The sequence below is a fragment of the Scyliorhinus canicula genome, chromosome 18, assembly GCF_902713615.1.
Source record: "Scyliorhinus canicula chromosome 18, sScyCan1.1, whole genome shotgun sequence".
Classification (NCBI taxonomy): Eukaryota; Metazoa; Chordata; class Chondrichthyes; order Carcharhiniformes; family Scyliorhinidae; genus Scyliorhinus; species Scyliorhinus canicula.
This window is the reverse complement of record NC_052163.1, coordinates 13,303,490-13,313,190: the sequence shown is the minus strand read 5'-3', so window position 1 is coordinate 13,313,190 and position 9,701 is coordinate 13,303,490. Positions and strand designations below refer to the sequence as shown.

At 46.8% G+C, this 9,701-nt stretch overlaps 1 protein-coding gene across 8 annotated transcripts in view; it reads right to left on the bottom strand.

Moving 5' to 3' along the window:
• Nucleotides 1-619: 619 nt before the first annotated feature.
• The window catches only part of aatkb (apoptosis-associated tyrosine kinase b), a 332,408-nt gene continuing 323,326 nt past the window's right edge, over nt 620-9,701 (bottom strand). For all 8 annotated transcript variants that reach the window (XM_038776388.1, XM_038776389.1, XM_038776391.1 and 5 more), the window contains 3 exons: nt 8,331-8,493; nt 4,959-5,186; nt 620-1,763 (listed from right to left, as the gene is read on the bottom strand). In XM_038776388.1, the coding sequence (XP_038632316.1) occupies nt 1,735-1,763; nt 4,959-5,186; nt 8,331-8,493 (420 nt within the window). In that variant the 3' untranslated portion in view covers nt 620-1,734. The remainder of the gene's footprint in view (nt 1,764-4,958; nt 5,187-8,330; nt 8,494-9,701) is intronic.

The following is a 9,701-nucleotide window of genomic DNA, read 5'->3' as shown; positions in this document are numbered from 1 at the left end:
GCAGTTGTTTATCCTGTCCAGGGAGCCTTTGGTGGAGAGGAACTGCTGGGGCGGTTCAACCGATTGACGAGAAAGGTGGTGGGTCAACTTGGTAGGGTTAGGGGTGGCGAGTATGAGTACGGCGAGAAGGCTACTCACTGGTTGATGTGTCTTGGGGCACTGCTTCACAAGGGCTGAATAAATCAAATTTTGTTTCTGTTTATGCAGGATTCCCGATTTATTTTTAAACCATTATTTTATAGATCGCAATCTGCAATTCTGCCCATATTCTTTCTGCCTCAGCAAGGGCATTTCCTGCAATGTGCAAAGAGGCTACTGTACGCAGTAACTGGAGACCATTGCATATGGTCACTGAGTCAGTCAAACTTTATTATTACACAGGACTCTTACCAATGCCTTGGGTTCAACGACCTTTTTTCCATCCACTTTTCTGTGGAAATCCCAAAATTGTACTGTGTGTGGGTGTGGGTGGGGGGAAAGTTAAATTACACCTGGGTCATGTTGTAATCAGGCAGAATGACAAAGGGACATCATTACGTTAAGGGAGCCAAGGGAATACGAGATACATCCTTGTCAGTTGTCCAGTAGAGAAAGAGCCAGGCAGGAAACAAAAAACAGATGTAAGATATTGTAAAAAGTTTATTAGTCTGGCAATTTAAACCACATGCTGCTAGCTAAATGGAAATAAACATTGAAGAGCAGTAATTGATCCGTATTGATCATTTATACAAAGTACTAACAGCTGTAACACTTAAAAGACAGCCCTGCTCACTGACATCATGCAACTGGTCATTTTTTTTTAAGTATAATAAATGTTGCGTCTGTATAGCTTGATGAGGGAGACAAAAAACTGCTACATACTCAGCGTCTCCGTTTTTAAAATCTGTACTATGACACAATAGCTTAAAGCCATACAGGTAGCAACTAATGTAGCTAGGAGCTGCACAATTTTTACATCTCTTTGGCAACATTTACAATATATTCATCAGTAGTCTGAATGGTTTTACAAAAATAGTATAGAGATTGCAGTTTAACTGATTTTCTACACTATTCAATATCAAACGCGCAATGGCGGAAACACTAAATACTGTGGACTGAATACTGTGAGGCATGTTCAATGGTACGACATTTGTACGGTGCGATGTGGGCAGAGACAGGTTAGTGAGCAGCTTCTTCCAAGCACATCTCGTCAGACGCCCGAGCAGATGAAAATTATAAGCAGGTGGCCTTATTTTGCAAAATGTGGTTCGTCACAAATGGAGCCCAAACAGTCTACAGTGTCTATTTTCAGTAAACCTTCACAGTTGTTCTGCGTGGGAGGCGTTCCTCACTCTTGGTAAGCTTGCCACATGTGTGGTCTCCTCCGTATGATAAATCTTCCCCTTCGGTGGTAATCTGCCCGTGGCTTTGGGCGCCAGAGTTGAAGCGGACATCATGTTTGCTTGCAGTGAAATCCCTGGAATCCTGATGAAGTACAGATCGGCTGGATAGGGAAGAGTGCCCAATCTACATGGAGGAGACTTTCTGAATTGCACAGCAACTCCAACCACCACAGGTGTTGTAACAGTGCGCCCATTTGCGCTAGCAGCCAAAACTCGCAATCAAATTGTCCAACAATCCAAAGTAATTAAAGTCATCGAGCGAAACATTCATTTGCGATTCTTTTTCTGTTGGATCTTGTCCATTTTTTTTTCAAAAACTAAAATAAAATTCCAGCCCTGGCCCAGGTGTGAGTCATTCCCTTTCATCCTCCTCGATACTGCCTGGAAAGAATTCAGGAAAAAGACATATTAGTAATGGGATTGTCCCAAAGTGTTTTACAATCAGCTCCAGCCACTGTTGCAATGTAGGAAACACAGCAGTCAATTTGTACACAGCACAGACAGCCAGGGTGATAATGCCCAGGTCATCTGTTTTCAGTTGATGGATATGTATTGGTCAGGTTTAGCGGAGAAGTAGCGGAGAAGTCCCATTTTCCTCTTTAAAATGACCATGGATTGACAATGTGTACACTTGCCTGGGTTTATAACATGTGTGTCAGTGGTTAGAATGGCCCATTTTTAAAAAATGGATTTAGAGCACCCAATTCATTTTTTCCAGTTAAGGGACAATTTAGCATGGCCAATTCACCTAGCCTGCACATCTTTGGGTTGTGGGGGCCAAACCCTCCCAGACACCGGGAGAATGAGGCAGCAGTGCTGCCGTAGAATGGCCCATTTTCACCTTTTAGCAATCTGGAAGGCCTCACACGTGCGGAGCTTATGACAATGGACATCAACACACGGGACAGGGCAGGCATGTACGCAGCCACACATGTTGTTCACACAGGGTTTTTGCAGGCACTCGCTGAGGAGCTGCATCTTACCCCCGAGTTTAATGAACAGGAAATGCTGACCTCCCCTGGGTCTGTCACGTCAGCCAATCGAAGTAAAGAGAACCCTGACCTCGGAAACCTGATGGGGGAGTGCTGCTCTGTTTGGTGATGCCTGACTATGCTGCAAGATGAGGAACATGGATCCACGCTAAAAATGCAATTGTTAATGGTAGCACGGTGGCGCAGTGGTTAGCATTGCTGCCTCACGGTGCTGAGGACCCGGGTTCGATCCTGGCCCCGGGTCACTGCCCGTGTGGAGTTTGCACATTCTCCCCGTGTCAGCGTGGATCTCACCCCCACAACCCAAAGATGTGCCGGGTGGGTGGATTGGCCATGCTAAATTGCCCCTTAATTGGAAAAAAAGAATTGGGTACTCTAAATTTATAAAAGAAGAGATAAAAAAAATTCAACTGTTAAGTCAATAGCTTGCCGGGGATTAAATTCATAGATTAGTAAAGTTGGGAAATATCGGTCAGAAGATTTGAACTGGACAACCTTGGACAATGAAAGATTCTTTCTCAAAATCTAGTTCTGCTCACACCGATTGAGATGGGAATTCACATTGACGTGAATCCTAAATATGATGTGCTCTACGAATACAGTCAATCCTTTAAAGCTTGGAGGAGTCATCTTATTTGCTGGGGCCATCGGTGAATCATTCGAATGAGGAGAGGGGTGCAGTGAAATCAGAGGGCCAGCCTTATCATTTGGTTTGTTCTTTCATGGGATGGAGGTGTTGCTGGCTGGGTCACCATTTTGCCTTGCCCCTAATTGCCCTTTGAACTGTGCGGCTTGCTTGCCCATTTCAGAGGTCAGTTAAGGGTCAACCACATTGCTGTGGGTCTGGAGTCACATGGAGGCCAGACCGGGTAAGGATGGCAGATTTCTTTCCCTAAAGGGCATTAGTGAACTAGATGGTTTTTTATGACAATTGAGAATGGTTTCATGGGGCGGGATTCTCCGACGCCCTGCTGGGGCGGAGAGTCACCGGGGGGCGGCGTGAATCCCGCCCCCACTGGCCGCCGAATTCTCCAGCACCGGAGATTAGGCAGGGGCTGCGCCGCGACGGTCGGCGGTCGCTCGCAGCGCCCCCCCCCCCCCGGCGATTCTCCGGCCCGCGATGGGCCAAAGTCCCGCCCGTTCTTTGCCAGTCCCGCTGGCGTAAATTAGACTAGGCCCCTTACCGGCGGGACCTGGTGGCATGGGCGGGCTCTGGGGGGCGATCTGGCCCCGGGGGTGCCCCCACGGTGGCCTGGCCCGCGATCAGGACCCACCGATCCGCGGGCGGGCCTGTGCCGTGGGGGCACTCTTTTTCCGCGCACCGACTGTGTCAGCCTCCGCGATGGCCGACACGTAGGTGAACCCCCCCCCTGCGCATGCGCGGGGATGATGTCAGTTCACGCTACTCCGTCCTGCCGGGACCTCCCGCCCCGCCGGGTACGGGAGAATCCCGCCCATGGTCACCATCACTGAAACTAGCCTTTTGTTCCAGATTATTAATTGAATTCAACTTCTGCGAGCTGAACCCGTGTCCCTAGGAACTTTACCCTGGGGCCTCCGGATTACAAGCCTAGTGATGTCACCAGCATGCTACCATCTCCCCACATGCTGGGAGTCACCAGGAATCTTGGACAAGACCACCCACAATAATCGATTTCCTGCCCAAGCAAGGAAAGATTTGATCAACTCGAAACCAGAATCATTCAGGATTAGGAGGCTGCTGGGGAAAATGTGAACGAAGCAGGTTCAGGAATAGGGAGAGCGCGGCACATTTTTTGTGATGAAGAAATATAGAGCGTGCATTTATACCCTGCTTTCCCAAAGCACTTCACGACCATTGAGCTAGGGTTGCCAACCGTGCACGGAGCGACCTGGAATCTCCAGGAATTGAAGATCAATCTCCAACCACACTGCTGTCTGCGATCATGGAGAAAAATCATTGCGACATTAAAAAGACGGTTTAAAAAATGTGTCTTTGGACATTTCTCGTTACCATATATAAAAATATTGAAAATGAGGACTGTTTGGTTGAGAGTCAAACATCATCCAATTGGTTAATGAGTCTTTTTGCTTTCCGAGGAAGGCCGTACGTCACGAGGATCGATGTGTTGGCTGCAGTGTGGGGCTGACTCGTGATGACATCTCCAGGGATACACTTCATCACAGTTGGTGATCCCATTCGGAATGCAGTCACCATTGCAAAACAAAGCGATGGCAGCGCAGAATTACACTTCTTTTTTTTTAATTTAGAGTACCCAATTAATTTTTTCCAATTAAGGGGGCAATTTAGCGTGGCCAATCCACCTAACCCTGCACATCTTTGGGTTGTGGGGGTGAAACCCACGCAAACACGGGGAGAATGTGCAAACTCCACACGGACAGAGACCCAGAGCCGGGATTGAACCTGGGACCTCGGCGCCGTGAGGCAGCAGTGCTAACCACTGCGCCACCATGCGGCCCGGAATTACACTTCTTAACGCTGATTTTATTCGGAACGTGATTGTTGAAATCTCCCAATGTTGTTCACCTTGCACAAACATCACCATGCTTTGTGGCTACGCTGATTAAAAGAGCTTTCGCTTACCTGCAGCTGACTCGACCTCCGAGTCCAATACATGTGTAATCGAGAACCTGGAGACGCTGGCAGGCGAGACAGTGAAGCGGGAGAATCGTGTTTTCTGCACCTGATTTTGCTCTGGCCCTGAGGGAACAGCGCTGGAAGCAGCTTCAGATACCAAAGAGGAACCTTCAGTCACTAAGGATGACTTTACTGACACTAAAGGAAAGTCATCATCCCACTCAAAGCCTCCACCTGATGCACATGGGAACACAAGAGAGAAGGTAAATAGAGGCTTATAATTAATTATTTATATTGAAAGCAAGTCACCTTGTAATCATAATTACAGTCATCTGATGGAGCCAACTCATTCATCAGGTCAACTTTTGTCACTGGCTGAATATTATTTTTCTTAGAAAGTTTATGCTTTCAAAAATTAAACTTTACAAAGGAAAGGATTTCTGTTTGAACCCCCTGGAAGGGCACAGCACCAAATCAGACACACAGTCTATGATTTCCAGTCTAGACAGAACAATATGGTTTGCTTCCATCAATTCCTATGTATGCTCCTGGTGCAAAAGGCTCCACACTGGGATCACATCACACAAGTGAAAACTAACCATGTATTAAGAGAATAAAGGAACCCAGGGGGATACTGCTGTGACAGACACGTTTTCAGCACTTGAACACTTGCTGTCATAGGCAAAGTCCAGCAGAGGGCAGCAGCAGGTAAACCACGGCACTGATATGTCGCAGTGAGAGGTTTAACAGCGGTGGGAGTGGACAGATGCTGCAGTAATAATGAACGTGGGTCACAATTGATGTGTTGTCTGCCAGGTACAATACCAAACCTTATAGAATTTGGTTGGGAACCGCAGAAGGACGGCGGCAGGTTGGCGCAGTGGTTAGCACTGCTGCCTCACGGAACTGAGGACCCGGATTCGATCCCAGTCCCGGGTCACTGTCCATGTGGAGTTTGCACATTCTTCCCGTGTCTGCATGGGTCTCATCTCCGCAACCCAAAAGGTGCGCAGGGTAGGTGGATTGGCCACGCTAAATTGCCCCTTTATTGAAAACAAATTGGATACTCTAAATTTATAAAAAAGAGAAATTAAGAGTAAAGAAAAACTAACTTAAATGGTAAGATTTTAATTGGAGCAGATTATCAGAAAGACCTTGATACAGAGATATATGAATATATGGGAATGTATATGATAATACAAACATGCACCTGGATAGCACATTTAATCTAGTAAAGCATCCAAGTAACTTCACAGGAGTGTTACCGAATGGAGATTGATGCCAAATTACATACGGAGATAGAATAACAGGCGACCTAAAGCTTGGATGAAGAGTAGATTTTAAGAAACGTCTTATAGGAAGAGAGAGAGAGAAAAAGAGATGCGGAGGTATTCGGGCCGGGGGTAAAAAAACTGGGGATGCGCAAGAGGCCAGATTCAGGGGAGGGAAGAGGTTTTGGTGATTTGCAGGACTGGGGATGATGGCAGAGCTGGGGATGGGGGCTGGGACCATGGAAAGATTTTCAAATGGATGCATTGCTAGGCTGGACATCAGTATGGGTCGGCCAGCACAGGGGCGATGGGTGCTCAGAACCAGGTGCTGTTTGGGACAAGAACAACGGAGCTCTGGTCAAAATAAGGCAAACAAGGCCAGTGTGATTTGAAGAGAATTAAATAAAATTTTGAACTTGTACAAGGTAATGATTTGGTTGGAGCTGCAGTTACATTACCGTAAGAATATGAAAGAAATGTACGAACTGCACTGTTGATTGACTAGGCTGCTACCAGGGGTGGATGATTACCACTATGAAGGTAGACTTAGGGCCTCTGTCCACTGCAACTCAGAACATGAGGCTGATAAGCAATTCTTTTGGCTATGAAGGGCTAGGAGGGACAGATTTGTTTTGGCAGACTGATTGGAGCTATAGCAATGAGAATGAAACGGGAGGTTAGCCAGAATTTCCGCTATAAGGAGGTAGTTAGAATGTAGAAATCTCCACCAGAATTCTTTCAGCTCATTGTTGAAGTAAGAGCCACACACACTTTTAAGTTAGCTAAGAAGGGGAGTGCTAAAGTGGAGCAAAAAAGTGGGATTAGACCGCAAAGGGCCAATTGATGTGTTTCTGTGAGTGAATGCCAATTGAACGTTTATACTTTTTTATTAATTTGTGGGATGTGGGCTTCGCTGGTTAGGTCAGCATTTATTGCCCATCCATAGTTGCCCTTCAGAAGGTAGTGGCCAGCTGACTTCTTGAACAGCTGAAGTCCCTGAGGTGTAGGTACACCCACAGTGCTGTTAGGGAAGAAGTTCCAGGATTTTGACTCAGTCAGTGAAGGAACAATGGTATATTTCCAATCCAAGATGGTGAGTGACATGGAGGGGAACCTCCAGGTGGTGGGGTTCCCAGGTATCTGCTGCTCTTGTCCTTCTAGATGGTAATGGTCGTGGGTTTGGAAGGTGCCGCTTGTTGAATCTTGGTGAGTTCCGGCAGTGCATCTTGTAGATGGTACACATTGCTGCTACTGTGCATCGGTGGTGGAGGGAGTGAATGTTTGTGGAAGGGATGCCAATCAAATGGGGCTGTTTTTTCCTGGATGGTGTTGAGCTTCTTGAGTGTTGTTGGAGCTGCACTCATCCAGGCAAGTGGAGAATATTCCATTACACTCCTGACTTGTGCCTTGTAATTGGTGGACAGGCTTTGGGGGGGTCAGGAGGTGAGTTACCCATAAGAACATAAGAACTAAGAGCAGGAGTAGGCCATCTGGCCCTTCGAGCCTGATCCGCCATTCAATGAGATCAAGTGTTATTCCTTTATTCTTCAAAAAAACTATCTATCTTTATCCTGAAAACGTTTAATGAAGGAGTCTCAACTGCTTCACTGGGCAGGGAATTCCATAGATTCAGGACTCTTTGGGTGAAGAAGTTCCTCCGAAGCTCAGTCCAAAATCTACTTCCCCTTATTTTGAGGCTATGCCCCCTGTGCAGGATTCCCAGGCTTTGGCCTACCCTGGTGACCACAGTATTCATATGGCGAGTCCAGTTCCGTTTCTGGTCGATGGTAACCCCCAGGATGTTGATGTAATTGTAAACATACTTTAAACACAAATACTTGGAGAAACTACGAGATAAATCTTCCTCTGATCAATCTAAGGAGCAACATTATACATGTGTTTAGGATTCAATTGGAAAATGATCAGAGGAGATTTTCACTAATATTCACAATAGTGCTGTACATACTTGCTGCAGCCTCCCAGATAATATACAGTGCCTAGCACGTAATGTCTGCAAAATTCTTCTAACAATCATGAAGCAGATTTGAATTTTTCTCAATCTGCAGCATATTGTGAATATGGAAGCTGCTTATGAAATTCAGATTACTTTCTTCAGGGAAGTTTCCATCCGATGAATCGTTGGAGGAACTCTGTCGCTCCGTTGCCGTGGAAACACCAGCGCTTCTGCTTTGCGAGTGTTCGGGATAGTGTTGAAAGGCTGGGTCAACTTCTGGAATGTTCTGCTCACTTAATTCACCCGTTGGACTTTCCTGGAATAAAAGAAAAAGCACATTTGAGGGCACTTCAATACATTTGCTGGGGTCTGACGGGGTCGCTACTCCCCCCCTCTCCCCCCACTTCCTCTTTTTCTCCAGGAGAGAGGACTGGGAGGGGGTGAATGGGAAAGTTGGAGTTGGCACAGTGTGGAGAGCTGTGGGAGGGGGATGAATGGGAGAACAGAGAGCAGCTGGCACAACATCAGGGGGCACGGAAGGCGGAGTTATCAGCAGGGAAATCTTCGGTCTGTTGTGAATGTACTTGTTCTACATCAAACGTTTGGATGCCAACCTTAAGGTCGGGGTGGGGGCTTGCCAAAGGTGCAGGCTATTGATTTTGTGTTGAATGTAATGCGACATGAATCCCAGGTCCCGGTTGAAACTTATAGCCAAGTTCCGCACACATGAGTACGGCCTCAACCGGGACCTTGGATTCATGTCGCATTACATTCATCCCCCACCATCTGGCCTGGGCTTGCGAAATCCTACCTTGGCTTGAGACAATTGACACCTCTTTAACCTGGGGTTACCTCTATCTCTGGATCTGTCAAGACTGAATTACCTGCAAATGCTCGCATTCCAAGCATTGTCTGGCATCTTTGACTTTGTCTATATATATGTTTCTGGAACATACCTCTTCATTCACCTGAGGAAGGAGCAGTGCTCCGAAAGCTACTGTTTGAAACAAACCTGTTGGACTTTAACCTGGTGTTGTTAAACTTCTTACTGTGCTCACCCCAGTCCAACACCGGCATCTCCACATCATATATTCTCTATGACTGGGGAAGCAGTTGTCGTTTGATGTCGAGGTTGACAATCCATTCAGCAGCTTCAGCTGACCCTGTGTGAATGGCTGTGACGGCACCAGGAGTGAAGCTCTTAGGGCAGATGTTCTGCATCTGGTTGATGGTCTGGATTTGAATGGCCATAGTTACAATTTGAGCCGTTCCGCATGTTACACTCGTGGAGCAAGTGGATGAATCTTCCCTGGCCTGCCCTCAAGTGGTTGTGGGTCGTCCGGTCTCTCTGAGGAAGGTTGAAACCTCTGAAACCTGGGACTTGAGCACTCAGGTCATTTGGATCACTGTCTCTGAGATCTGATTAGTTGAATCTGAGAGATGTGATGGGTTGAAGGGACAGTGGTTTCTGGCTCTGCACTAGGGGACGTTTCTACAGCATTACAGGGCATAAACTACACAACC